Source organism: Notolepis coatsorum (genome assembly GCF_963971535.1).
Source record: "Notolepis coatsorum genome assembly, contig: SCAFFOLD_4268, whole genome shotgun sequence".
Taxonomy (NCBI): domain Eukaryota; kingdom Metazoa; phylum Chordata; class Actinopteri; order Aulopiformes; family Paralepididae; genus Notolepis; species Notolepis coatsorum.
Genome location: NW_028172495.1, coordinates 1 through 14142, shown reverse-complemented (window position 1 = coordinate 14142; position 14142 = coordinate 1). Strand labels below are relative to the sequence as shown.

The 14142-nt window shown below is 42.6% G+C and overlaps 1 protein-coding gene across 1 annotated transcript; it reads right to left on the bottom strand.

Moving 5' to 3' along the window:
• Positions 1–1837: 1837 nt before the first annotated feature.
• Positions 1838–9875, bottom strand: LOC311248039 (SH2B adapter protein 2-like; the record flags this gene model as incomplete). Its single annotated transcript, XM_084339000.1, is given in 5 exon segments — positions 1838–1999; positions 5519–5603; positions 5605–5620; positions 6127–6218; positions 9768–9875. Coding segments are annotated over 5 exon segments (400 nt in total), but the record flags the coding sequence as incomplete, so codon positions are not given.
• Between the last annotated feature and the right edge of the window lie 4267 nt (positions 9876–14142).

The window sequence follows — 14142 nt, the reverse complement described above, 5'->3', positions numbered from 1 at the left end:
GGAGTCTATACTATATATACTAGAGATGTCCGATATTATCGGCCCTACCGGTATTGCATTCAAATGTAATATCGAAAATGATCTGTATTGGTAAAAACCCCCCCCCCCCCCCCCCCCCCCCCCCTCTGTACTTTCATAAAACAGAAAGCATCTGCTGACCAGCAGTGTTAATTTTGTCAATGAAAATGATGACTATATATGGTCGTCAACAGCTTTTCCCCCTGACTAAATCTAGACTAAAACAAGAAAGACAAAACCGAGACTAAAACTGACTAAGACTCAAATGAAAAATAAATGAAGGTGACTAAATATGATGAAAACTAAAAAGGAGCATTTGACACATGACTAAGACTAAAACTATTGGTTTGATTATGTCTTATGGTGTATATTATGTGGAGCACTTCTATGCTCTATATGTATATATATATTATTTTTGTACAACCAGGGGTCATGTCTGCTCCACATGGGCTGTGGAAACGTTCGGTTCACTTTACTGTTTTTGTTATTTTAAGACTGGTGAGGGTCTTTAACTGTTTACATCTTTAACTCGTTACGTTATGGGGGGAGAGGGGCGTCTACATGATCTATGATCCCAATAGAAATTAATGTGAATTTGACTGACTGTAGCGGTACATAGAATTGCATTACAAGAGAATAAAATGCCTTTTTCTTTTCATTAACGAAAAATAGACAAAAATGTCATCCGTTTTCTCCGACTAAATCTAGACTAAAACAAAAAAGACAAAATCGAGACTAAAACTGACTAAGACTAAAATGTTCAGACCTGTAGTTGGCTAAAACTGACTAAACTAAAAATAAATGAAGGTGACTAAATATGATGAAAACGAAAAAGGAGCATTTGACACATGACTAAGACTAAAACTAAAATTAAAATAGCTGCCAAAATTAACACTGCTGACCAGGTCTGTTGTTAGAGGGGACTGTGTAGTTACAAACAGAGCTGTGAGAGCAGCCCACACCTGGAACAGTCTGCCAACACGGCTCAGGGAGTATCAATGATACATTTAATTTAAATCTAACTTAAAATCATGGTTGATAGATGGTCAAGTGTGCAACCATTTTAACTGAGGGGTTGTGATGTATTTGAATGTATTTTTTTTAATGTATTTTAGTGTATTGTCATGTGATTTATCAGCCGGCTTGTAACCTACTGATTCCTACTGTGTTTTAATTATTGTACTGTGTTTTAATTATTGTAGTGCAGTTGAAAATTTGCCAACCTGGCTAAACTGGCATATTTACAGTAAATGTTCCTTAATATGCACTGTCTCTGTATTTAAACCAATAAATACAAATACAATTAATATACAGTATGTTACCTGTGGGCGTCTATTCTTTTACCAACTAACTTGCATTTTTCCGCGATCTGATTGGCCACTGACGTTTCTGGTCATGTGACATGTACGCCAATCGCGTGACGCCTGTTTCTGCGCCTATTTCCGCCTCTAACAGCCTGCAAACTACCTAACGCCTAGTTATATCACTGGTTAAGCTTAGGTGACTCTTTCGAAGTTGGTTAAGGTTAGAGTTTGGAATCAAGGCTGGTGTTCTATCGCCCTGCTCTAAGACAAACTCTAACCTTAACCAACTTCGAAAGAGTGCCTAAGCTTAACCATTGATAGAAACAGGCGTCACACGATTGGCGCAGATGTCACATGACCAGAAACGTCAGTGGCCAATCAGATTGCGCAAAAATGCAAGTTAGTTGTAAAAGTATTGACGCTACCTGTGGAGGAGTCTGTACTACAGTATATACTACACTACATGTTACCTGTGGAGGAGTCTGTACTACAGTATATACTACACTACATGTTACCTGTGGAGGGGGTGGAGCTCTGGGCCTCGGGGGTCTGGAGGAAGCGCTCTAGGGGCACGTGGGAGGGGTGCTGGGTGAAGGGAGGTTCCCTGCAGCGGACAGAGGGGGCGCTGTAGTGTTCTGCTGCCAGGCCACAGGATCTCTCAGGAGCACGGTACACTCCTGTTGGACACAGACATTACAGGGAAAATATAATTGATTAAATCGATAAACATAATATAGATAAATACATAAACAGACAGGCTTCAGACAGGCTTTTTGTCATATATATAGGCACCCTTTTTGTCCTCACTGTTCCTATAGTTTTTTTTTTTTTTTATTATTGACTGATGATTTTATTTAAATTTGGTTCACTGTTTTTAACTGCTGTCTGTTGTTGTTGTTGTCATTTATTCTGATTTTTGTTTTTATATGCTAGCTGTAGTGTAAAGCACCCTGTGCATTCGTGCTGTGAAGGGTGCTATATAATAAAGGTCATTCATTCATAAAAACAGATTTTTTTTAAAGATTCAACAGCAGCTAAAGATGAATCCCATTGCATTGTTATTTCAAAAGAGGGCAGAAGAAGAACATATGGATCAAAAGAGGGCAGTGTTGAGTAACATGTATAACACGTGTAACATGTAGTGTAATCTGCTGACACGCAGGGTCAACATCATGGTTTATTGTCTCTCAATGGGATCATATCACAAGGACGTTATTCTGGTGCAGAATGCCGTTGTCTAAATGATTGACAACACGCTGATAATATTAGCAACAATATTATGGCAAAGACTTCTCACAAAACAACAGTCGAAGGGGCGTTTGTTTAAAAATGACACGAGAGGAGTTGCATCCCACTTTACAAGACTCTACTACTAGTGAAGGCACCTCAATACCTCTCCTGCACCTTTCCCATAACAACTAGACTTCAAATAGAAGTAGACTAAAATAGACTTCAAAACTGCCCAGAACAAGCTAGTTAGGATAGTCCTGCAGCTCCCCACTCGTACTCACCAGCCCCACTTCAACAGCCTGGGGTGGCTCAGGGTGGGAAAGAGAGGATCCATGATAAAGCTATGCCTAAGTATATAGAATTTATAAAGGGGAGGTGCCAAGCTACCTTCAAAATTACTTTCAATATGTAAAAAACAACCATAGCCATGGTAAATGGCTGCTTTTTATATAGCGCTTTTATCCAAAGCGCTTTCCAATTTGTTACTCACATTTTACCCGTTCACTCACACATTCACTCACACATTCACACACCGATGGCGGAGGCAACCATGCAAGGTGCCAACCTGCTCATCGGGAGCAATTAGGGGTTAAGTGTCTTGCTCAAGGACACATCGACACGCTGCCCGGGAGGAGCGGGAATCGAACCGGGAACCTCCGGATTGCCAGACGACTGCTCTACCTCCTGAGCCACTGTCGCCCCTTGAAACCAGAGGTAGAGACACAAACATACTTCCGGTTAGATTCAAACTCATTACGTACGGCCAGCAGACCTTTCTTCACTCAGCTGCAGTTCTGTGGAACAGCCTGCCCAGCAGCATTAAACAGGCCCCGGGTTAACTGGCTTCAAAAAGCATGTACGATCATGGCTATTGGCATAGGAAAGAGGGAGTAGCATATGTATTTATTATTATTTTATCTTCAACTGTATATGCTTATTGTATCTTAATGTTTTATGATGTTGTTTTATGTTGATGTATGTCCTGTTTTTTAATACCAGGGACCATGGTGGAAATAAGTGCTTGCATTTTATCATGTTTTATCCCTTGGATGATGTCTCTAATCCACAATAAAATCAATCAATCAAACTACCACCTGAGGTCCAGTGATCTCATCACTCTATCTATTCCCAAGGCCCGCTTTGGCCAGAATTCCTTTTGTTCTGCCGCAGCAAGTGACTGGAACTCTCTCTTCAGTCACGGTCCCTGCGATCCTCAGACACTGGTCAGCGCTCCATTCCCCCGAACCAGACTGCGGACCTTTGGGGACAGAGCTTTCAGCCTGGCGGCTCCCACCCTCTGGAACTCCCTCCCTGCAGAACTCCGCAACGCCCCAACTCTGGACTCCTTCAAAAGACTCCTCAAAACCCACCTCTTCAACTCGACCTTTGACCCCTAATTTCCTACTTTGAATGTTGTGTCTGTCCACCATGATTGTTATTTTAGTCCCCCCCCCCCCCCCCTATGTAAAGCGACCTTGGGTTTTATGAAAGGCGCTATATAAAACAAAGTTATTATTATTATTATTCTCCCTTAACTCATTGAGCGTCAAAAACGAGATATCTTTCCATTTTTTTCCATTTTTTTTATTATTATTATTCTAAACAGTCTCGCGGACCTTGGTGTGTGTTCTAGAGACCTCTATGTAAGTTAGAATTGAAATGATGATCGAATCCCGATAGGTGGCAGTCTCCCCCTAAATTTTTAGTACATGGGGGGAGCACATTGTCCTCTCAGCTTGAGTACATCTCGGCTAGGATTGGTCAATTCAAAATGTAAATAGGCTTTGTCCCATTGTCCCATGTATTTCACGCCTCACAGGGGAAGTGGGAGGAGACTCACAGGGGAAGTGGGAGGAGACTCACAGGGGAAGTGGGAGGAGACTCACAGGGGAAGTGGGAGGAGACTCACGGGGGAAGTGGGAGGAGACTCACAGGACTCACAGGGGAAATGGGAGGAGACTCACAGGGGAAGTGGGAGGAGACTCACAGGGGAAGTGGGAGGAGACTCACAGGGGAAGTGGGAGGAGACTCACGGGAGAAGTGGGAGGAGACTCACAGGGGAAGTGGGAGGAGACTCACGGGGGAAGTGGGAGGAGACTCACGGGGGAAGTGGGAGGAGACTCACAGGGGAATTGGGAGGAGACTCACGGGGGAAGTGGGAGGAGACTCACAGGGGAAGTGGGAGGAGACTCACAGAGGAAGTGGGAGGAGACTCACAGGGGAAGTGGGAGGAGACTCACAGAGGAAGTGGGAGGAGACTCACAGGGGGAGTTGGAGGAGACTGCCCCTCTGAGAACTCTTTTAAAAACAACTAAAAACACATTTGTTCAGCAGGCTTTTGATCATACATAGGCGCCTTTTCTTGTCCTCACTGTTCTATAGTTTTGTTTTAATTTGTGACTCATGATTTTATCCAAATTCTTTTATTCTACTTTTTCTATCTGGTTTCACTGTTTTTAACTGCTGTTTGTTTGTTGTCATTTATTTCTGATTTTGTTTTATTATGTTTTTATATATTAAGCTGTAGTGTAAAGCACCCTGTGCATTCGTGCTGTGAAGGGTGCTATATAAATAAAGGTCATTCATTCATTCATTCACAGGGGAAGTGGGAGGAGACTCACGGGGGAAGTGGGAGGAGACTCACGGGGGAAGTGGAGGAGACTCACGGGGGAAGTGGGAGGAGACTCACGGGGGAAGTGGGAGGAGACTCACGGGGGAAGTGGGAAAAGACTCACATAGGAAGTGGGAGGAGACTCACGGGGGAAGTGGGAGGAGACTCACGGGGAAGTGGGAGGAGACTCACGGGGGAAGTGGGAGGAGACTCACGGGGGAAGTGGGAGGAGACTCACAGGGGAAAAGGGAGGAGACTCACGGGGGAAGTGGGAGGAGACTCACGGGGGAAGTGGGAGGAGACTCACGGGGGAAGTGGGAGGAGACTCACAGGGGAAGTGGGAGGAGACACTCACCCTCAGACAGCAGCTCGCAGCTGCAGGAGGCCACCATGGAGCAGTCCTTAGAGGCCTGGCCGTGGGGACAGGAGGACAGCTCTATGGTCGTCTCCGCTGTCCCTGCACACACCCACACACACACACACACACACACACACACACACACACACACACACAGAGAGAGAGGGTCAGACAGACCGCAGGAAGGTATACAAGTTTTTACGCAACGTGCCGACTGACGTGACCACACATCCTGACACATGAATCAACACACACACACGGGGACACGCCCAGAGCCCGCAAACACAAACACACAATTAATCTGCCTGTTTATGTCCTGAGCTGCACTGACAAACTCCCACTCTGTGTGTGTGTGTGGTGTGTGTGTGTGTGTGTGTGTGTGTGTGTGTGTTGTGCGTGCGTGTGCGTGTGCGCGCGTGCGCACCTATGTTTGTATTAGTGCAACCTGTCAAAAACTCCACTCACTGGATGATTAATGACTGTGTGAGCTACCCCCTCCCTCCTTCCCCCCCCCCCCCCCCTCTCTCTCTCTGCTCTTCCATCCCTCTATCCCCCCTTCTCTCCCTCCTCCAACAGCAAATATGTATGTGCCGCTGGTTCTTTACCCCGGGTCTATGCAGTCCTGGATGTCAGCCACCCAGGAGTTCTTCTGCAGCGAGTCGATGGTCTCCAGGATGTACTCGCCCCCGTTCTCCACCTGTGGAGGGGCAGAGAACACCCTCTGGTCACAAACACACACACACACACGGAGCTCTGACTCACACCCAGAACACTGGACAGAACAGGAACCAGGTCCAAAATCTCAACGGAGCTTTTGCAGTTACACAGCCCCTCCTAGACTACGGAATAGGCTTCCCTCCTAAATCAAATCAAATGTATTTGTAAGGCCCGACAACACGCGGTAATGTCCCCATGGGCCGGACACGTCTTCTTTAAACGTCTATCTTCTTTAACGTCTTCTTTAACGTCTTCTTTTGCCGACTATCGCATATGGTGTCTCAGGCATTCTGTAGTCGACATGTGTCAACAAATGTACATGTCTGTTTGAATTTATGTTGTGCCGTGGTTACTGTAAAAATGTAATGATTGTGATATGATGTTGTTAATGAGACGATGAGCTGTATGTGTGAGTCACTGGAATTTCCCCAAGGGGATCAATAAAGGAATATCTTATCTTAAGAAGAAACATCACAATAAATCAAGAACAAAACACAAACACCATAAAGTCCAAATTTTTTTTAAATAAATGAATGCAACACTCCCAGACGTACCCCACGCGAAGGTAAGGAAAAACTCACTAAAACCTAGGAAAAAATGCACCACAGGCAATGTGGAGGAGAGAAACCTTAGAAGGGCCGTTCAAGGGGGGGGGGGGGCCCTTCTTAGATGTCGGTGATAGTAGCGTTGCAGTAAAACAAAAGAAGTCCTCCGTCGAACTCGCCCCCTCCGTCGAACTCGCCCCCTCCGTCGAACTCGCCCCCTCCGTCGATTCTTCTCGCCTTAAAAACGTACTTATGTTCACTAGCGTTTGAATCCTCTTGTGGATTCGTTATGAGAATGTCTGTTCTACTGCTTTATAAATAAAGTTGACTCGACTTGACTTACCTCGGACACCTATTCTATCCTAAGGACACCGGTTAGAATTTGTGAGTGAGTATATTTATTTTCCCAACCTGGCTTGTTAATATTTCAGCTTTAAAGTTGAAGAAGTATTTATTCGTAGTACGCATTGCAACATAGTCATGCAGCGACACACACATGCGATGGGCGACATACAGGAAACACACACATGTATTTTTTTTTCTCTGCGCTTGACCCATCCCCCCCCCCCCCCCCCCCCCCTGTTCTGTTCTGCATGTCTTTCCCATTGGGTTTATCTTATCGGGAGGGGAAACCCTTGCGAGCACGGGGGGAGGGGAGAACATGCAAACTTCACACAGAAAGTCCCGGGAGATACCTCCCACCTGGGTACCTGGCAACACGGCAACCTGGTCCCCAAGCGGGAATCGAACCCTGGAACTACTTGCTGTGAGGCGACAGTGTTATTAACCACTACATCTACATATAAAGCAAGTGAAACAAATCCCCGGGTTTGTTGGATTCTCTCCTTTCCCGACAGAGATGGAGTTGCAGCGCAACGCGGACGTCCCGGGTTCGACTCCCGGGACCCGGCGACCTTTGCCGCATGTCTTCCCCCCATTCGCTGCAGCTGCCCCCAGACTGTGGAACTCCCTCTCCCCCCTCATCCGAGGCTCTGACACCATCAACCTCTTCAAAACCAAGCTAAAAACCCACCTGTTCACACTTGCCTTCACGCAACACGGCCCCGCTCCCAAGTAGCCCACCCCTGACTCTTTTCTTTTAAGCCACGGATCCCGTTGTTTTGTTTTGTTGTTTGTTTGTTTGTTAATTTCAACCACTTCATCCAATTGGACAGAACTTGCCTCCTTTTTATTTTATTTTTTATCTCTTTTATCTTATTTGTTTTTTCTTGTTGTTACTATACACAGATCTTTTATGTATTTTATTATATTTTTTCAATTTTATTTCTTATTTTTTCCATTCTTTCCTTGTACAGTGTCCTTGAGTCTGAGAAAGGCGCTTCTCTCTTAAAATCCAATCTATTATTATTATTATTATTATTAATTATTATTAATTATTATTATTATTATTATTATTATTATTATTATTATTATTATTATTATTATTATTATTATTATTATTATTATTATTATTATTATTATTATTATTATTATTATTATTATTATTATTATTATTATTATTATTATTATTATTATTATTATTATTATTATTATTATTATTATTATTATTATTATTATTATGTCTTCTCCCAACCTTCCTCTCTGTCGGGCCTGTCCGAAATAAAGCAGTAAAATGCCAAAAAACTAATCTTAACCCTCTGGGCACCTTTGTCGCAATTGTCGTCAAATAGCCTTTTGTCCACATGTGTTTGTGGATAGCGTTGGCTATATTTTATGTATATGCCAGGAAAGTAGCTCAGTATCACATCTTTGAGTCACAATTATAATTATTATTATAATAATTACAATAATAATAAAAAAAATTAACACTTTCTCTGCCACGCTTATATCCATCAATGTTTGATCACTGCCACCACTCTAAGTCTATGGAGATGTTTACCTTCTTTGCAGGGCTATAACTTTTTAAATTGTATTGCTAAATTGACATTACTATGGCCCATTCAACATCCATTATCTATCGTTCAGGATGTAGGAACGTTATACTTTTTCATTCACACATTCATACAAAAATACCGTCTAGAATATAAATATGTTTTTATCGTTTTCTGCAGTAAAATATACATGATCAAATGCCATTTGTTGCCGATACACGCTATATAAAAAATTTCAACTGTACATGGTCCTAAACGTTATGACTGATCATGTGCGGGTGAACGGAGGGGGGGGGGGGGGTCGTTTATAATTCCGTGATCGTCGTTAAATGATTTATGTAGTATGGGTGACATATAGATCAGAGCAGTTTGCATCGATAATAATAAACAAAAACGCTGAAACTCACGGCAGCCTCCTCTTACCGTTGGGCGATGATCCCGGAGCAAACAGATCCCAGTTATGTGATGGGGATCGAGGCGATCCATTTCAAGTTTGTATAATACTAATACACGCCCAAATCATGTTGATTATTGAGTTATGGCCGGACGGATTTAGGAGACGCACCGATATGCAACAGGCATATCCGATCATCCACCAGGTGGCAGTGTTGAAGCGTTGCAGAGTTGTGCTGAGTCCCACAGAGTGAGTGAAATATGAATACCATGGCAAAAATATGAAATATGAGCAGAATAACGTCGTACGCCGTGATCTGGCAGAATTCGCATGAACTTGAAACCCGTTGTATGACGTTATTGGCGGAGAAAGTGTTAATCACTATTAAGCGTGTTTTATACACCTTCCACCCTAGTGGCAGAAATGAACAGGCTGACTCCCACGTTAAACACATTTTTTTAATACACAGCCTGTACAGTTTAAAATGAGAATGAATCATAAGTAACATGATAAAAGGATGGACGAGGCCTCCAAGAGGTAGTTTGTGCATTTATTCAGGAGTTTAACCATTATTTTCTTTAGGGTTAGGGTAAAAATATTTTTTAAAAAGAGATGGAGGCTGATTACCAGAGTCTCTGGGCCAAACCCGGAGGGCTGGCGACCCTGACCCCTGACCCCTGACCCTACGAGGCTCCTACCTTGAGGACAAAGGTGTTGTCCTTGTCCGGCATCTCCAGCGGCATGGTGGTCCTCACCTCCACGAGGGCCGTCAGGGGGATGCTCACCTTCCACTTGGACGACTGGAGGGACACACACACAGGACACACGTCACACAAGGATACAGTGTGTGTACTTATTACTAGGGATGTCCGATATTATCGGCCGATATTGGCATTCAAATGTAATATCGGAAATTATCGGTATCGGTTTTCCAAAAAAATTATTAAAAATTTTAATATTTTTTCTTTCTTTTTTACATTTATTTTACCTTTATTTACACAGGCAAACAAGTAAGAACAAATTCTTATTTTATTTATTGTGAAAAGTATGCATAATGTTGTGTTTTTTGGGGCGGAAACCCCGCATATAACGGTATCGGTTGATATCGGTATCGGTATCATCAGTGAAATTCTTAGGTGTCAATATCGATGATAACTCTGCTTTAATCATTGTGAAATTGTTTGCAAGAAGGTTTCAAAATCGTTGGGCATTATAAAAATGGTTAAAAAACAATAAAAAAATAGCACATTACTAACTTTGTATTACAGTTTAATTTATCCTCACATCTCTTACTGCAATATAATTTGGGCCAGCACTTACCCATCTTACTTATAAACAATCCATAGAGCTCAGAAATCCTTTGTAAGAATTGCAACCTTCTTATTTAGCCCCAACCAAACCATTATTTAAAAAACTGCAACTACTCACAATGTATGAGGTCAACAAGTATCAAACAGGGGTTCTTATGTACAAAGTAATTGGTCTTCCTTTATCTTTGCCTAATTCTTTTCAAACTTATTTTGAGTTTAATTCTCATTATCATGCACATCTCACAAGAAGAAATAAAGACTTACGCATTCCTTTCTGTAGGACCTCTGTTGCCAAATTCTCATTTGTTTATCAAGGTGCAGTGATGTGGAATGATATACAAAATCTAATAGAAACATGTTCCACTTTAAATATATTTAAAAGTAAGCTTTAAAAAAGAACTACAGATCCTGTAGTCTATAGTATCCATGTGTATTTGTGTAAAGTATTTTTTATTTTTCCCCCCCAACATTATAATAGTTGTATAATGCTGTATTGTATGTATCTGTGTGTATGAGAGAGGGATATGCGCATGTGTGTGTGTTTAAGAGGGGAGGTCGCTTATAAGCCCTTGGGTTTTTTTACCTTTCCTGCCCATTTTAACTGTTCTTCTTTTACTTATTTTATTCCAGAATGTATGTTTGTAAGTGCAAATAACAATAAACAAACAAATAAACAAATTAAGAGTTGGACAATATCGGTATATCGGATATCGGTAAAAAAGCCAATATCGAACATCTCTACTTATTACTGTACATTTTACTGTATATCTCTGTATATTTTTGGCTGTATATTTTAGAATGTATATACATATCAGAATGTATATCCCGGGCCATATTTTATTCATTTTTTTTATCCACTTTTTTCTCCTTATTTCTCCCATCCCAATTTCGCCTCGCCAATTCTCCCTTCAATTCTCCCCTCCCCCGTCTCGAACGTTGCTAGACTATGCCTCCCACTGGTCGGCTGCAGTGAGGACCAAGCCTTGCATCACGTGTCCCCTCCGGTACACGAGGAGGCAGCTGTCTCATCTTTTCACCTGAACAGCGCAATCTCTCAGTGGCGAGGAGTGCGAGGCTCACGCTGCCCCCGATACTTCCTGATTCTGCTGTACAGGCGCACCAACCGACCTGTAGGAGTCGCTGTCCACAACGTCCAATCCCCACCCACCGGCTTTCCCACCCTCCAACACTGCCAATTGTGTTAGTATGAACGACCGGCGAAGCCGGTAGCAACGTCGAGAGCTGGGCTCGAACCCAGCATCTCCTGCGTTAGTGGTGAGCGCCGTGTTTGTGTTTTCCTTCGGTCATGGCGTGCTTTATCTGGGGGTGCGTCTTGGATGGGGATGTGGTGGGGATTGATGTTTTGGGGGGACTGACTGTTCCGGGGGGGGGGGGGGGTTCACATGCCTTCAAGCGACATTGTACTATTGTACTTATTTTATGCCATTATTAAGTCTGCACATTTACATTGCACTACTTCTATTGTCTTTTATACCTATTCTTATGTCTGCAATTTATGCATTGTTTTTTTTATTCTGTCAATCTGTATTCTGATTGTATGCCTATGTTCATTTTATACTATATAGATAGTTATTCATATTTATTGAATTTATTGAATATTGTAGAAATGTGTGCATTGAAATGTCTGTAAAGTCTTGACAACATTGAAAATGAGGGTGACCTCAATTGTCTTTTCGAGTATAAATAAAGGTTGATGATATACATTTACATTTTCATTTAGTCATTTAGCTGACGCTTTTATCCAAAGCGACTTACAAGTTCTGTACGACAAGTCATCAGGAAGGGCACAACTCCATCAGCTGAGTAACAATGTTCATCAATACATGTCGTGTTCATCACTATAAACTAAATTAGAATAGGTCACCGCACCAGCCTATAAATGTGTGTAAGCTGCCTTCTTCAGCGTTTCTCTGGCCAGACTGCTGCGTGAACTTCCCCTGTTCCTGTAACTGAAGCTCCTGCACTGATCAGCAGCTTTGATTCCTAATACCATCCGTTTCAGACTCTCTTCCGTTTCACTTTATGCTCCACCGGTCAGCAGTTTGACCCCGTAGGTTTTAAAAAGCCACCGCAAAATACAATGCAATAGAATATAGGACAGGGGCTGTGCAATTGTGCAGGATCGTAGTAGAATATATACACTAAGTTAGAATAGAAATAGAGTGGAATAGAATATAGCTGAACGCTTTTATCCAAAGCGACTTACAAGTTCTGTACGACAAGTCAACAGGAAGGGTACAACTCGTTCAGCTGAGTAACAATGTGCATCAAACAGTGCTGAAACTTGGGTGTTGTTGCAGTATTGAGTGCATAGACATAAGGCATATTAGTATAGTAGGAGGAGTGCATGGTAGTATGGGAAAGTAAGAAGGTTAGTGTTTTTTGTTTTCGTTTTTTTACCTATACAAAATCAAGGGAAGACACTGCATCTCGATATGTGGAGTGAAACTGTGGAACAGTCTAAATGTGGTGCTAAAGCAATGTCCAAACATGAGACAATTCAAACTGATGTATAAGGAAAGGATGTTCACAAGGTACAGGGACGAGGAAGGGACTTGATATTCACGGGTGTTTACATTTTTATTTTTATTTCTTTCATGTTTTACATATATAGTTTTTGTTTTGCATATATTTTTTATGTTTTAAAATAGTACACTCATCTGAGTAGTGGAAAAGGGGTAGGATTAAATAAGTGTATACTTCTTCCTACTCCTTTTCGAACATGCAGATTGAGTTGTGTTTTGCTTTTGTTATTGTTTGTTTGTATTCATTGCATGTTCGAAATAAAGATTTCAAATCAAATCAAATCAAAATCAAAAAAGGGGTTTTCATTCCAAAACGCTATATGTTAATAATAACATTACATACCGTGAATAATGAACACGAATACCTCATGTGCATTTTCTGAACACATACGTGTGTAAATGTCCTAACGGTCATTCCTCCACTCCTCCTTATATACAGCGTGTTTCCCTGTGATTCACACAGTAAACACGGAGGGTACGAGAGTTTACTGGGGAGTAAACTCCACAACATCCGGCCCTCGGTTTAACCTCAACACAGAGAGTCCACTTCAGATGGTAATCTGGAGCCATCTAATGAGCTCAGCCTGTTTAAGGCTCTGTGTGTGTGTGTGTGTGTGTGTGTGTGTGTGTGTGTGTGTGTGTGTGTGTGTGTGTGTGTGTGTGTGTGTGTGTGTGTGTGTGTGTGTGTGTGTGTGTGTGTGTGCGTGTGTGTGTGTGTGTGTGTGTGTGCGTGCGCATCGATGATTCTGCAGAGGCTTAGCGGCTGTGGCTGATCTGTGATCTGTTTGGAGTAACGGTCTCGTCTCGATCAGCGCTCCACTCTCTTAGCGGCTGATCTGTGATCTGTTTGGAGTAACGGTCTCGTCTCGATCAGCGCTCCACTCTCTTAGCGGCAGGCAACGCATTACTCTGGGAGCACATTTGAAAAGGTCACTTCCTGTATTAGAGAGAGCACTTCCTGTCCCTGTAGCCCCTCGTGGTCACGGTCCCCAGACACCACTCAGACAGGCAGGCGTGACGGCGACCAGGCTGTTTCACTCTGGATCCAATCACTTGTTAGAATGTGTCGTTACAATGCTAGTCTTTTTCTGTGTGTGAGAGAGATAGAGAGAGAGAGAGAGACGGAGAGAGAGAGAGAGAGAGAGAGAGACACAGACAGAGAGAGAGAGAGGAGAGAGAGATAGAAGATAAAGAGAGAGGGGGAGAGAGAGAGAGAT